Raw genomic sequence first — 14,687 nt, forward strand, 5'->3', positions numbered from 1 at the left:
AAGAGAAAAGCAGCTGGTTTATTAAAAAAGTTGGATTATATAAAACAGCTCAGCTCCTACAGCATTAAATGCCAAAACTAAATTCAAATGTTGACCTAAAAGCAAATGTTACCAGAGCCCTGTGTGTTAATGCTGGGTTGGAGGCTGAGGCCTTTTTACCCTGGGGCTGGGGTTGACTTTAGAGGAACCCTCATGTGGATGACAGATCTGTCCCCAGCCATGGCAGCACCACCAGGGAAAGTGTTTGCAAAGAACTAAAACACATCCAGGGTGGGAAAAATTAACTGCTGGCACTGCAGAGCTTCCTCCAGCCTCAGAGCCCAGGCAGTGCTGGAGAAGCCCTCCAGAGCCCACAGTTTACTTCCACACAGCACCAAGCCCACGGGCACAGGGCTGCACAGCACCCAGGGTGGATTATTTACATTGAGATGATCTGCTTGTGCACATTGTTAAGTCGAAATAGATGCCAGAAATGTTATCTGGACGTGCACCTGCCCGGCGCAGCGAGCGCTCCCCAGCTGGGATTTGCTGCGGAGATTGGTTTACACTCGGCTCTTCGCTCCTTTTAAGTCCAGTCCAGCAGATGGAGAAGTTTGGGTTGATGTGGAATGCATTTTTCACATAATGCCTGTGGAGAGATGAGGAATGACTAAAATAAATAGCAATTAGACAGCAGCATCATCGGTCATGGGACCTGTGTGGAGTTATGGATGTGATGTCCAGTAAAACACACACGGAGCCTAAGGCAAGGCAGGGCACCAGCCCCACTGCCCGGAGCTGCAGGAACATCTTGGGATGTTTTAAGGAACAAGGATAAAGGAGGAACAAACTGGTGAGGAGAAATGCTGCAACAAGGACAAGCAGCCAAAGCAGCAACAAGTTGAGGAGAAACAGCACAGGATGTTTCAGTGGGGGAGCAGAGCTCCTAGAGATTCTTTGTCACAGTGCTCAACAAACCAGGAACAAATCCCATGGGCAGAGAACAAGTGATTCCCCTCAGGGCAGCCTGCAGGACATCCCAGAGCTCTCTGCACATGGTTTAGAAGAAGTACCTTGGTCCTGGTCACTCTGGCTGTGCCTCGGTGCTGGGCAAGGCTGGGAGCAGGCCCAGGGGCTCCTTCCTTCTGTCCAGGAATGAGGTCAGGAATGCAGCACTCCCGGCAGCCTGGATGGGATCTGTGAACAAGGAAAACACAGCAATGTGGTATGTGATGGACAACAGTGGTGTGATGACAGAATTTGTGCAAATCCTGCCTCACACATGAGTTAAATAAGTTGCTGTGGTGGTTAAAGAATCAGCACCCCTTTTCCTTCACACATGGTGTCTCAGGATTTCAGAGCTTGTCCTGCTGAGTGGCTGCACCTGTGTTCTATCATTGGCAAACCAGAACAGAATGTGCTACCAGGATGAGAAGCTGGTGCTGCCTTTTGCTATCAATAATAAAAGAATAAATGAGAATCCCCAAGGGCTGTGCCAGCAGAGCTCAGTCAGGGATTGCAGCAGAGGAACTCCCTGGATGACCCAGAGCCATCCCTGGATCACCCACACCTGAGGCCGCAGCCGGGCGGGGCCGGGTGAGGGTGAGCAGGTGGCTGGGACAAGCACAGCAAAAGTGTGCAAGGGCAGAAAGGAACTCAGGGAATGAGAACACGTGGGGAAGGCTCTGGGAGCAGGTGCTTGGGAGTGCCAGGGCTGCCAAAAGTCCCTGCAGCAGATGAGCAGCTCTGCTGGAGCACCCTGAGGGCTGCTGGCTTGGGGGTGTTTGATTCCCCCACCACACAGGGGTGAAGGGAGAATTCAGCATGATACTGACCACACAAAAAGGGATTTCCAGCAGCTTGAGCCTCTCAGCTGCACAAAAACCCAGCTGGGGAGGGCACCAAACCCCATGGCCACGGGGCTGCTGGGGCAGGGCCTCCTCAGCTCTCCCCAGCTGGCACACTGTGATTCCATGGATCTCCCACTGCCAGGGAGTGACTCCACAGCAGCACCTGCCCCTGGGCTGGGCAGCGTTACCTGGAGCTGAGCCAGACCAACCCAGGCTCTGTCCTAAGCCAGGACTCACAAGGTTACTCCAGAAAAAGGAATCCAATCCAACTTGGCCTCAGGTACCACGTTCTAGCTTTATTCCTAACAAACTTCGTTTGTTTACACAAATGATCAACCAAAAACCCCACAACTGCTCCCAAGAGGAAACTGTCCAATCTTGTATGGCAAGTAACAGGGAGAAGGTTCAGCTACAAGCTGGTTTACTTGTGCTAAATGCAATTCCATACAGGAAAGGACTGACTTCCCTTTAACCACGGGTTGCAATATTGCACTGTGTGGTGAGTAAAGAACCCAAACGTGCCAAGACCACTGTGCTGAGCTCTCCTGAGAAACAGAAGCTGCCCAGATTCACAAAAAATACCACAGACTCAGCTTTGTTTTCCAAACAAAGAATCATGGAATGGTTTGAGTTGGAAGGGACTGTAGAGCCCACCCAGTGCCACCCCTGCCATGGCAGGGACACCTTCCACTCTCCCAGGCTGCTCCAAGCCCTGTCCACCCTGGGCACTGCCAGGATCCAGGGGCAGCCACAGCTGCTCTGGGCACCCTGTGCCAGGGCCTGCCCACCCTGCCAGGGAACAATTCCTAATTCCCAATATCCCATCCAGCCCTGCCTCACCTCTGAGTGAGCTGTTCTTAAAAGCCCCAACAAGCCTTCTGCCTCAGGATTTTCCCGTGCAGAGCTCCTGAGTAAGGTCAGCCCCCTCAAACCAAAGAGAAGATTCAGGAACTCCTGGCTGAGGATGGCAGCGAACAGAGCAGCTGGAAAAGGGCTCAGGGGAGGGGACCAGAAGGTGCCAGAAGGGCTGTGGCAGAAGGGGAGGCTGCTGCAGGCCCAGCCTGATCCTCTCCTCAGCTCCAATTTTAGGGTTCCCAGGGTCAGCAGTGGCTGGAGTCCCCCAGATCTGCTCCAGAGCGTTGGCAGAGCCATCCCTGCCCTCGGACCACACAGGCACTAAAAGGGCTCAAATCTTCCCCAGTTTCCTTTCCCCTCCAAGTTCTCCCACCATGCTCTCCCAACTTTGGCTGCTCTAAAACATTTACAGATCTAAAAAGCAGAGAGAAAAAAAATGTTCACCTGTCGGGTGATATAAAACCAATCTTCTACTAAATGTGCCAGAATAATTTTTCTCCACCTCAACCACAGTTAAAACCTTCAGTCTATTCATTACTGTCTTTTTATAGTATTTTTATTTAATAAAACCTATTAAGACTACCATACAAATCTCTTTACTTATGCTTTTATCTTTTAACTGATCAATTTTTATATTGCTGACATCCCTTCTTCACCATTTGCTCATTTAAAAATTCATAGTATATGAGCTATGTCTCTGGAGAAAACGTCTATAAAATTTGTTACAGCTGGCAAATGTGTATGAGTCAGTGATAGCACATGACTAAATGCTTCACAGAAAATAAAATTTGTTTCTGTAGTAAGCAGAACTGTTTAAATGTTATTTATTTTTATGTTTCAAAGAAAATATATTGTGAAGTGCTGCATTGATTTAATACACAGCAATGTCTGTGTACACGCTGTACTGGGGAAATTTATGAAACCTTTGCACAACTCCTTTAATTGAATTTTCCAAATCTCTCACCACACACAAATAATCAATATCTTCTGCAGAGAAAACCAGTCAGAATTATTACAGTCTTTCTTTTCAATTTTGTTGTCATCAGCACATACAGAGCACCTGGATATTTGTAATGTCTGGATAGCAAGTTATTTACACCTCTTAAACATATAATTGCTACTAAGTGAGTCCAAACTAATGTTTCTTTTCTTTTTTATTTAAAATAATTATATTCATGGGAGAAGGCAGGATTTATTCTCATGTAGGAGTTGCTACACGTTGGAAGAACTACAATTCTTTTGAATTTTTCATTAAGCTTAATACTCTAAACTAGATCCACCAGAATTAAAAATTCATAGCTGTTGCATCTCTAAAAAGGCACGTAGGAAAATAGAGTGTAAAAACAAGGGTGAAATCTGTGAATAAATGGGGCTGACACCTAAATCTAAAATGCAGGTTGACAGTTCTCTGTGTACTTGTCTGGGCCTCCAGTCATATGTCTCATGTGCATTTCTGTATCTGCCACTGCAGTTAATGGCTTAATATTTCATCTGCATAGCCCAGGGTGTTCCATCACTGCAGAGCCTTGGAGCTGCCCCCTCTCCTTCCTTCCATCCCAAAACTCCTCGTGCTGCTGGGCCCAGACCCCAGACTCCTCCAGTCTCAGGCTGTTTGGAAAATTCAGGTGTGGGTACAACCCCACAGCCCCAAATCCTGCTGGCAAGGAGCAGTGGGGAGCTCCCCCAGCTCCTGGGGCTGGCAGTGGGCAGGATTCCTCACCTGTGCTGGGAAATGCAGCCTGGGGGGCACTGGGCTGAGTGGGATCTGTTCCCTCTCCTCCACTGGCAGGGACTCCCACGGGCACAAACTCAAACCCACAGAATGAGGAGACGTGAATTCAAATTTAGCCTGAGCAAAACCAGCTTTTCATGCCCAAGACACAAACTGGGCAAACCACACTCCCCTGGGGCAATCCCCACTGAGTGAGGGGCTGAGATCAGCCCTGCCCCAGATGGGATGGTAGGAAAGCCCCAGGAGCACAAACAGGGATGTTCTTCCACAGGGAAGGGCAGAGGAACAAGGCCAGATCCCTCCAGTGTTTTTGCTCAGCCAGTTCCCAGACTCACTTTTCCCAGCAAAGGGATAATGGCATTTCTTCCCTGTAAGTAAGTACAAAGTTGGGCTGAGGAAAATAGATGTGGGTTTTAGGTTAGGGTTTTACAGTTGGAAAAATCCACTGCTGTATTCCCCTTTTCCTCAGAAGATCTCCAAGGAGGAGGAAGGGAAGGTGGGGCAGACACCCAAGTACATCTAAAGGTGAAAATAAACCCCCAGCAACCACCAGAGCCCAGTGGTTTAGTCTTAGGACACCCAAATTCTGAACTCAAACTGACACAAAATGGGATAAATGGTAGAATCCTGTATTTTTACCTTTTTACCTGGTTCAAGGAGGAGCCCTGATTATTAAGGTTGTGTTTATATTTTGCAGTAGTTGTGAAATGGGATTTATGTTTTAAAATAAACGCAGCTTTCAAAACTGGACTGGCAGGTGGGAACTCATCAGTTTTGGTCCCTGATTTCTCAGCTTTGCTTTCTTCAGTGATTTCAAGTGGCATGGAATAAAATCCATGCAGTTAGCCCTGATGCAGTCTCTTGGAAAGCCACCACTACTGTCTCAAGAGCACAAACCTCAGCCCCTTGTATTCACCCCACCATGAAAGCTGGGAATGTTCAGAACTCAGAGAGGATCAGATTTGCCCCTGGGCTCATCAGGATGAGCAGCCCCACAAAAAAGGAAGTGTTTTTTATTTCACCACAGCCTGGACAGAGTTTTCCACACCACTGCAAGTATTTGATCTCTGGAACACTCTCGTGGGCAGCAGCCATGGTTTGTGTCAGGGTTTTGGGGGAGCAAAGTGTCCCTGTCCTTAGTAACAGCCAGCTGGAGCAGCTTCCCCTTTTAGAACCTTCACTCCTGGAATCTCCAAACCTATGACATTTTCCTTCCAAATGTGCACATCCCAACCTGCACATCCATTCTCAGCACATTTCGGACTCCCAGACACCAACTCGATTCATCTCTTGGCAGTTGTTTTACAGTTTGCTTACTTTCTATTCAAAAACATTTTGTTTACTGTAAATTCAAGTCATGGGCAAACAATGATGCCTTTTTTCCATGCTGGTCACCCAAAATGATAAACTGAGCTCTGCACAAGGCTGCCCATTGAGCCAGGAATGTTTTGTATGAAGTTGTTTTAAGAGGAGGTCGTTTATGTAAATAAATTTCATGCCTCACCATGTGATGATAATGTGACATTCCATCTGGACCAAGCCACAGAACAGTCATAAGTTTTAAGCCTTGCCATAACTAATTAAAAATAATTATGAAAAACCCAGATCTGAAACTAAAAGGCAAAGAAAAACATCTCCAGATGCTTCTCTTTGATCACAAACTCCTCTGCCTCTCTCTCCCACTACTGCATTTTCAAGATTACAAAATTGAATTTATTCTTTGTGAAAGCAAAACTGACATTGGAACTTCATCAAAATCATTCAGCTTAAACTCGGAATTCTCGTTTCCTCCCTACCTTTACAAAGCATCTCTCATCTAAGCAGCCTGGCTGTGTCTGGGGCTAGGGGCTGCTTTCTGGAGCAGAGATGGAGCTCTCAGTGTGTGTGTGGTGAGCAGAGCACAAAGGAAGCAGGGACTGCTCCCAGCATTCCCAGCCCTGCCAGGCAGGAGCTGCAGCAGGAGGACACAGGGAGCTGTAAATCACCACCTGCACACTGCACAAATCAGCCCAATTCCTTCCCAAGTGCTGTCACTCCTTTTCATTTGCAGCTAATCTGCTGCAGCCCAGCAAATCTAAGCTTGATCAATTTTCTGTCCTTTAAGAGAATTCCCCACTGCAGAGATGCCACCACTGCTCCTGGTCTTGGGTTGCTCTGTTTTCAGATAGAAGGTGTGAAGATAACAGAAATATCAGAATATCCCTGGGGGATGGTTGTTGATTTTACTGAGTGTGAGGGAATGAAACTGTCCTGTGTGTGTCCCCTGCCTTCCTGCCAAGGCACTAAAGCAGTTGGGGATGAAACAGCACCAGCTTCAAATATTTTCACAGCACTGATTTTGAAGAAACCTCAGAGCTGAGATTTCACAGCCCCCTGGAGTGGGTGAAATACCCCATAAAATACACAAAGTGAAAAAGGTTTTGCTGCAAGATTGTGACACTGAAAACACAGTGGGAGGGAGGTGGATGAGGAAGAACAAGGATAACTGGGATATACAAAAAGTATGGAATATCTTCTGGACCATGCCACAAGTGCAAGGCCATGAATGATTCCTTGTCCCTGCACAGTCTCATGGGGAAATACCCAATACAATGAAAATAGCAGCAAATATTCAATTTACATTTGCAGACCATTCAGAAGAAACACATTTGATTATCATAGTTTTCATCTCCTAAAGGTTGCCCAACTTATTTCAAATGAAAGGGACTGAAAAGAAATCAAGCAAAAGGAATCAAAACATCTGTTACACAGGAGTCATGAAGAGTTTCTTACCTCGGGCAGGGACTTTTCCATGGTTTGCTTTCAACAGCTGCAGTTTTTCTACTTGACTCACTAGTGAAGAAATAAATCCAAAATCAACAAATGTTGCCCCAGAGCTTTCAAAGAAAATAATACCTCTGCTGCCTCCTTCACTTCCAAAGCATTTCAAGGAAAAAAACCCTCTTGCCTATGTAACTGTGCTCAAAAAAATTAACAAGAATTTTCAAAATACAGACAATTCTGACAAGTTTTGCTTCCAAGCCTCATCCCACATTTTGTTCCATTTTTTTTTTTTTCTTCTAGTGCTGCCATGGTTCCTAATTCAGAGATGGGGGAAGGATGCTTCTTTCCCAAGGAGCTGAAGGAAAGAGTGGACAAAGGAGTGGCAATAAGAGGTCTGAGCTGTCCTTTGGGCTGTCTGTCTGTCTGTCTGTCCCACCCCGATGGAAACCCAGACTGTTCCCAGGTAACTCCATCCTGGCTCAGAAAGGATCTGGCACTACAGTGGGAACAGAGCAGTGCATGCCCACGCAGGAGGAAAATGGAACGAGCTTTGGACATCAAGGCAGGGAAGAAATGGTAATTGAAACACCGGCATCAATTCCACTGTTTGGGAAGAAAATTTCTTTGGTACCTGTGGCTTTACTGTCCACCTGTTCCCAACTGCAAAAGCAGCAGCCCAGGCACTCCAGGTTTGCTTTCTGGGCTCCTTTGGAAAAGCATTCCAGCTGTGGCAGCTGTGAAGTGCCCTTATCCCAACACAACAAGCATCTGGAATGTCCATCATCTCAAGACACATGAATAGTGATTTTTAAAGCCTGGAAATTTATATTCAGCCTAATCCTGCTGACAGCAAACAAACAAACAAACCAACTTCCTCGGAAGGGGAGAAGAAAGGCCAAGCAATCCAAGTGCAAACGTTGAGCCTAATCCCCACCTAAGTACCCACTAAGTATCTAACTATTTACTGACCATTTCCATAAGAAAAGGTGTTGCTTTTCCAGGTTTTCCCTCCCCAGTGTGCCTGGCTTTTATGTCCCTGCTGGATGCACGGGGGACACTCGAAGTGCATTTTTCCTGAGTCCTGGGGAGTACCAAAGGAAACAACTGGAGTGATCCCTGGTAAATGTTCCAAAGGGATAAATAAATGTACGGAACCCCCTCCTCACCCAGCGCTTGGGTTTTCTGCAGCTCAGCACTCAGGACACAGGACGAGTGTGAGACTCTGAGGATATTTTCCAGCTCTCTACTGCCCTCCAAAGCCTGGAAAATAACAAAATCATCGTTAAGTCCCATTCCCAATATCTACTCCGTATCTACAACATACCAAAACCAATTTGGAAATTGTTCGTAAGCCCTAAATTCCTCATTTTCTAAATAAACATTGCAATTAAAATATTTCCAATTAGCATCGTTTGGGTTTTATTTTTTAAATAAAACCTTGTCCACATGAAATAAATCAACACAGTCCTCTGTGTTTTTTATTTCTCAGCTATTGATGTACAGCAATGAACCTTGTGCTAAATTTAGTCAGGAAACAAAATGGGGAAAAAAAAGAGCAGTGATTTGCATTTTAACATGTATTGGACTATTAAATAATGATACTTTAGTGCTAAATTAAATGGTACAATCACTTCAACACAAAAGGATCTTTAATCTTCAAAGACATAAAAATCTATGCAGTTAATTCATATTTCGAGTTCTAAATAATAATTGAGAACTACTTCATATTGGTTTTATTTGTGTACAAATTAAAAACTGAGGACATGGAAAAAATCCAATAAGTTTTGAGGTTTTTTGCATTTTCTGAATTTCCAAGTCCAGCTTGCCTGGTTTCAAGCCTTTTATTTGTTTCCCTACCCCTTTAAACTCAAATGTTGCATATAAAATCCTACTTTTGCTTTCAAATCCGGTATTAGAAGTAGTTTAAAAGACAAATCAGTGTAAACCAGACCTTCAGGCTTGTCAGATTTGCTCTTAGTTTCAGAATTCTGGGCAAGGAATTTCTCACTTGGGACTGCAGTTGCAGGAACCTGTGTAAAAAAGGTAAAACAATTCCAGTTATCCACATCCCCACTCACTGAAAATCCAGGTTTGCAATGTTTCCCAGAGTTTTTTCTCGTTGGAATGGGGATGGATCCAGCTCAGCTCTGAGGATTTATATCAGTCTACTGGGCAATGTATTTTCCATCTGTAAAATTAAGTGTATGGATGTTCACATGAATATGAAGTGTAGGTGTTGGTTTAGACATGTTTTTATTTGAATGTCACTGCTGGTCTCCTGCAAACCTTTAAAAAACATTCTGAATTATTGAATGCAAACATTTCCATATCAATGAGGCCTCTAATTACTCCAATTGTTCTGTAATTCTGGGTTCCTGTCACTAAGAAATGAGGCTGGATGTGTTGACCAAGGGATTCACTGAATCACAAAAACCCCTCCCCCAATTAATCAATTTACAGTTTTACACCGGTATCATGTTGATATTTTCTTTTCTACTCTTCAAATGTCATCCAAACAATCTGTCCAGCTCCATCACTTGGAAGACACTGTCCTACACTGAAGGAATTTCAATCTAATGATGTGGGAAAACATCCAGCAGAGGCAAAAACCCCAGGAAACAAATTGGGAGTTCAATTACAATAATGAAAAGGAAGAGCTCCAACTTCAAACATAATATTTAGGTGAATAAATGTCACAGTTATTGTCTGGTGGTGAAAAAAGAGATGCAATCACAGCCCTGTACCCATAGCAAACTTCAAACTGAATGCACTTACACCTCGTCCTCTGTTTGAGGCTGCCCTCTCCTGGATAATCCGCTCTTGGAATTGCTCTGCTCATTCCCATCTCCTCAGAAAAAGAGACACAATAAAGATAAAAATCAGATGTGGAGTATTTGAAGCACCTGAAGAAGGAGTTGGTGTGAACTTTGAGTGCTGAATGATCTTTTGAGAAGAGGAAAAACCTCAAAGCTCACTTGGAAAGCAGGACTTGGAATGAACCACGCTAAATTATTTATAATTTAGACTTTTGGAATTTGACCTCTCCTCAGTTTCTGGAAACCTTGGGATTACAGCATTAATATCTGGAAGTTAGAATCATCCTGGCAGGTATTTACTGTGCTCTTCCAGGAGCTTTTTATCCTATTAACTGCAGACTACCATCGAGCATTATCCTGAAAATGCTGGAATGACTGAGCTATGAAATCCCCATTTCCCTTTATGAAAACTGCCTGGCCCCAAGTCCATTTCCTAAACAACCACAAAGATGCTGGGAATTGCTTCCAAAGGCTCCAAATGTGCTCTACTGACAATATAATATTCCAGTTTGGCAAGTGATGGATGGGGCAGGATAAATGTGACCTCTGACCACAAGACTTTCTGAATTTACATGATTTATCCAATTCCCACAGGGATCAGATCAGAACAAAACCAGATAAAAATTTTAGCTTGTCTATCAATACTTGTTCCAGTAATAAAAAAAGTCACATCTGACTATCAGAAATGATTTAATTGTGGCTTAAGTTGAAGACATCACAAAAACGTGGGGATTTTGTAAATTCACCTTCAAGTGAAAGATTTGGAATTTACCATGGGCTTAACAAATGTACAGATCCCGTGGAATGAGGAGCTTTCCACATTTCACTGTAATAAATCTCCTTCCTGCCATCAGACTAAAAAAAAAAAGAGACCACACTCAGCATTAAACACTTCGATTTCTTCTTGTTAGATCTAAATTATTACATCCAAGTCTCAGCACTCAAGGATAAATTAACTTTTAATTTTAATATTTTGTAAAACATTTAGAAACACTTCAGGATGACAAAGTGCTATAAAAGTTTAAGCTTTAATACAGTAGCTAAAAGTTAAGACCCTCAAAGATTTCATTTTAAATCTAAGTAGTCAATAGAACTGGGACTTAAATCAGTCATCAATTATCAAACAGGTCATACTTTTAGACCAGCACTGTGGATTTTTAGAAGGAGAGCAGAAATTGTGGGTTTAAATGGACAACCTGAAACCTGGGATTTAATAATTATACACCACCATCTTGTAGCTATATGAACACAGGAAAAAAAAAAAAAAAAAAAGAGTGGCAGCAGGATAAAGAATTAGGATAAAATATAAAATCCTGGAGGGAAGCTCCACTTCTGCAGATCCATCAGGAGAGGACATGGTGCAACAGCTAAAATCTGCAAACATCCAGGTAAATGTCAAACAGTGGCTGTTCCACCTTGCTCAGAATATTTTTACTCATCATAATTCATAAATGTTGGTGAGGCCTCAATTACTGTACATAAATTCCAAAACCTCTGGGGCATAAAAAATTCTGTAACCCAACAAGAACCAGTGGCTGAAAATTAAAGCCAGACAAATTCAAAATCAGACAGGGGATTCTTTCTTAATAACTAAAATAACTGAACAAGGAATTTGCTAACAATGGACGTGATGCACTACTACTACTACTACTACTACTACTACTATTATTATTATTATTATTATTATTATTATTATTATTATTATTATTATTATTACTATTGTTGTTGTTGTTGTTGTTGTTGTTGTTGTTGTTGAGACTTAACCATCTTTTCTAGAGCTGTACTGCAAGGAAATTAAAGCTCTATAGGGAAAGATGACAAAAAGTCCCTCTGTATCATTTTAAAATAAAAAAGTTACACCAAGTGACCTGAGGGTTCCTCAACACTCAAAGAGGCCACAACCACAATATTTTTTATACAGCCATAAAATATAAAAGCAGCTCAGTCTACTGAAAATCTGCTTCTTGAGCAGTCAGAGCCAAAAGCTGTGACTGTGTAACTAAGTGAACATTTATCCTAAAGTGAACTGGAAATAATATCATTATAATCTTACAAAGGCGTGTTTTCTGAGAGCTGATGACATCCAGTGTTATGTTAATTAAAAGTTGTCTCACTCAGTTGTTTTATAAACACCCCCAAGATTCACACTGAAAAAAAATTCAAGCTTTAAGTCACAACCTTGGCTTTTCCAGAAGAGATTTTTTGAGAGGATAAAGAAATCAAACATAGCAGATGGGAGAGAAGTCCCTAAATGCAGGAGAAAGCAGGAAAATGTTGCAGTAAGGGAGAGGGAATGCTCAGCTCACCCTCTGCTGGGGCACTGCTGGGATTCTGTGCCCTGTCACTGGTGGGAGAGAAGCAGGGGCTCAGCTGGCGCGTGCCTGTGGTCGGGGAGTAGAAGTTCAGGTTGCTCCTTTTGGCCTTCAGGGGGGTTGCATCAGGTGCCTGAAATGGAGAAAAATACACCCAAAAATAAAAAAAATCCAGATGAGTACTGACAAAACTTCTCTGAACTTTTACTACCTAACGTTTTCCTAAGTAATTCCTGGCTTTATGTAGTTCCATTATGGAAAGCCCATGTTAAATGTTGTGGTGGGGTGATTTTGTGCTCATCAAGCTTCTCTATCACTCCCTCTTCTCAATAAAACTCATTTGATAAAAAAAAAATCCTTTCAAATAAATTGTCTCCCAGATTCCACAAAGAAAAAATATGTTTTCCAGGGATTTAGGTATTCTGGCATGATCACCTCAATGTCTGGGGTTTTTTTAAATCAGCCAAACCAAGTTTGGTTGTTTTTTTTTTTTTTTCCCAGTAATGAGAATTTAAGACATAAATACTTTTAGATTTTAATTTTATCAAAAGTTATTTCTAATATTTTTTTTTTAAACAAGTGTTTGAAAAAATCCAAAGTGAGTCCCTTAAATCCAAAGTTTTGTCTGTGGTTCAGGGTTTCAATATATCTGATGATGTAAGAGGAATTGTTTAATGATGTTAAAGGATTTGTGCAGAGAAGTTTTCAGAAGAACAAATCTGCAGTGCTGGAAGACAAACTGAGATTATCTGGGACAGGCTCCAGCATGGATGCTGAATTGCCAGGATGAGAAACTGGGATTTTCAGCACATTTCATGTACAGAAATAAAAGAAACCAACCCAAACCTTTACTTTACAACCCCCAAGTGCTGCCGCTGGTCATCAGTAGTGGGACTTACAGCAGATTTTAAAAGATTTAATTTGCTGCCCACTTGTCTCTGCCTTGTTTTAGTTTCAAATACCTTAAATAATTTCACACCTCTCATTTATATTCTTGTTCCAGTCTAGCAGCATTTAAACTACACCTGATGGAAATCCTCACTCTGTCTTGCCACATTCAGGCAGGTAAAGAAATGCTTCCAATAGTCTTTAAATGAAATATTTATCAATGCCAATTTAGGGATTAAGATGTCATCAAATCTCCTTTTCAACAGGGATAATCTCCAAACATTTCAGACAATTTTTCCTGCTTGAACAGCAGTCACCTCACCCATTTCTGGATATGGATAAGGCTATTTTAAACAAAATTCCTGCAGCACTTACAAAAACAGTTTTTATTTGTCAGTAAGGTTTTCTCCTCCAGGAAGAAGAATTTTACTCCAGTCTATGAAATTGCTTAATGATACCACACTAAGATTCCAAAAATCTAAAAATACTCATTCCTGATCTGGTTAATTCATGAATATTTTGATCCATGGAATGAGGAATTCTTGATAAAAACAGGGAAGGAATGACAGAAACAGCAAAAATCAGTCATATATTTCACCCAAACCATGAGTTCACTACTTTCTGTTCCTTCTTTCCTTCTATAAAGTTATTTAATTTAAATCTTTGACATGCATCTATTAGAGACATCGTGTGAACCAAAAATCAGTGTAAAGCCACATCACTGAGCCTCCACTAAAAGTTTCTGTCATTCAGGTGGGCTTTTCCTCAGCTTTTTGCTGCACAAGAACCTGACTGCAGGTAAGCATGGAGTGAGTCTTTTTATCTCATGGGAGGGGATGGCTTTAGGGCAGGAAAAGCATTCCATGGAATTTCAGTTGGACCACTCGTCTACAAAACTGTTACTGCAGCCCAAGAAACAGATGCAAAATTACAGTCACAGCTGCATTCTGAGCAGAACAAGTTGGGTAATGGTACACTAAGCTGCTAATTAAACTGTTAATGATTTTTTTTTTTTTTTGGTGCCACTGTGGTATTTTGCCACCTCTGTTGAAATTTTCAAAAAATAAGTGTCTAGAAAAATTTTAAATGCCCAATTTCTGCCTTGCTCAATACCACTGAGGCCTCCAAAGATGTGCTGCATTTACAAAAACCTCTTCAAAATGACCCAGGCTTGGAGATTTATTAGGAGCTCGTTTGTTGACCAGCTCTTTCTCTCTGTACTTCTCCAAAATTCTCCTTCCCTTGCACCCTGCCATCCTCCCCAGCTCCTGTGCCCTGCTGGTTGCACAAGAGCCACAGTGGGAGTTAATAAACTGACATATGTCACGACCTGCTGGTGGCTGGGAGGATGCTGGAGCTGCTTTTAGAACAAATAACAGCACCAGTGCAATTTTATTTTGGTTGTGATAACTGCGGTGAAATTGATGGCAGCGTTAGGAGTTTATAGTTTCATTATGCCAGATTAGCTGAGGGAGGTAATTACAGCCCTGAC

General features: G+C 42.6%; 1 protein-coding gene across 3 annotated transcripts in view; it reads right to left on the reverse strand.

Annotated features, from left to right (window-relative positions):
• Positions 1 to 14,687, reverse strand: part of ITGB3BP (integrin subunit beta 3 binding protein) — a 19,196-nt gene continuing 4,509 nt past the window's right edge. The window contains exons 3-9 of one of the 3 annotated variants that reach the window (XM_053984989.1): positions 12,302 to 12,440; positions 9,955 to 10,027; positions 9,131 to 9,209; positions 8,346 to 8,439; positions 7,189 to 7,248; positions 1,053 to 1,176; positions 1 to 628 (exon numbers count right to left, since the gene is read on the reverse strand). In XM_053984989.1, the coding sequence (XP_053840964.1) occupies positions 1,064 to 1,176; positions 7,189 to 7,248; positions 8,346 to 8,439; positions 9,131 to 9,209; positions 9,955 to 10,027; positions 12,302 to 12,440 (558 nt within the window). In that variant the 3' untranslated portion in view covers positions 1 to 628; positions 1,053 to 1,063. Of the gene's footprint in view, positions 629 to 1,052; positions 1,177 to 7,188; positions 7,249 to 8,148; positions 8,261 to 8,345; positions 8,440 to 9,130; positions 9,210 to 9,954; positions 10,028 to 12,301; positions 12,441 to 14,687 lie in introns of those variants that run through there. The other 2 variants (XM_053984990.1, XR_008438327.1) reach the window with 2 other exon arrangements.

Source organism: Vidua macroura, chromosome 9 (assembly GCF_024509145.1).
Source record: "Vidua macroura isolate BioBank_ID:100142 chromosome 9, ASM2450914v1, whole genome shotgun sequence".
Lineage (NCBI taxonomy): Eukaryota > Metazoa > Chordata > Aves > Passeriformes > Viduidae > Vidua > Vidua macroura.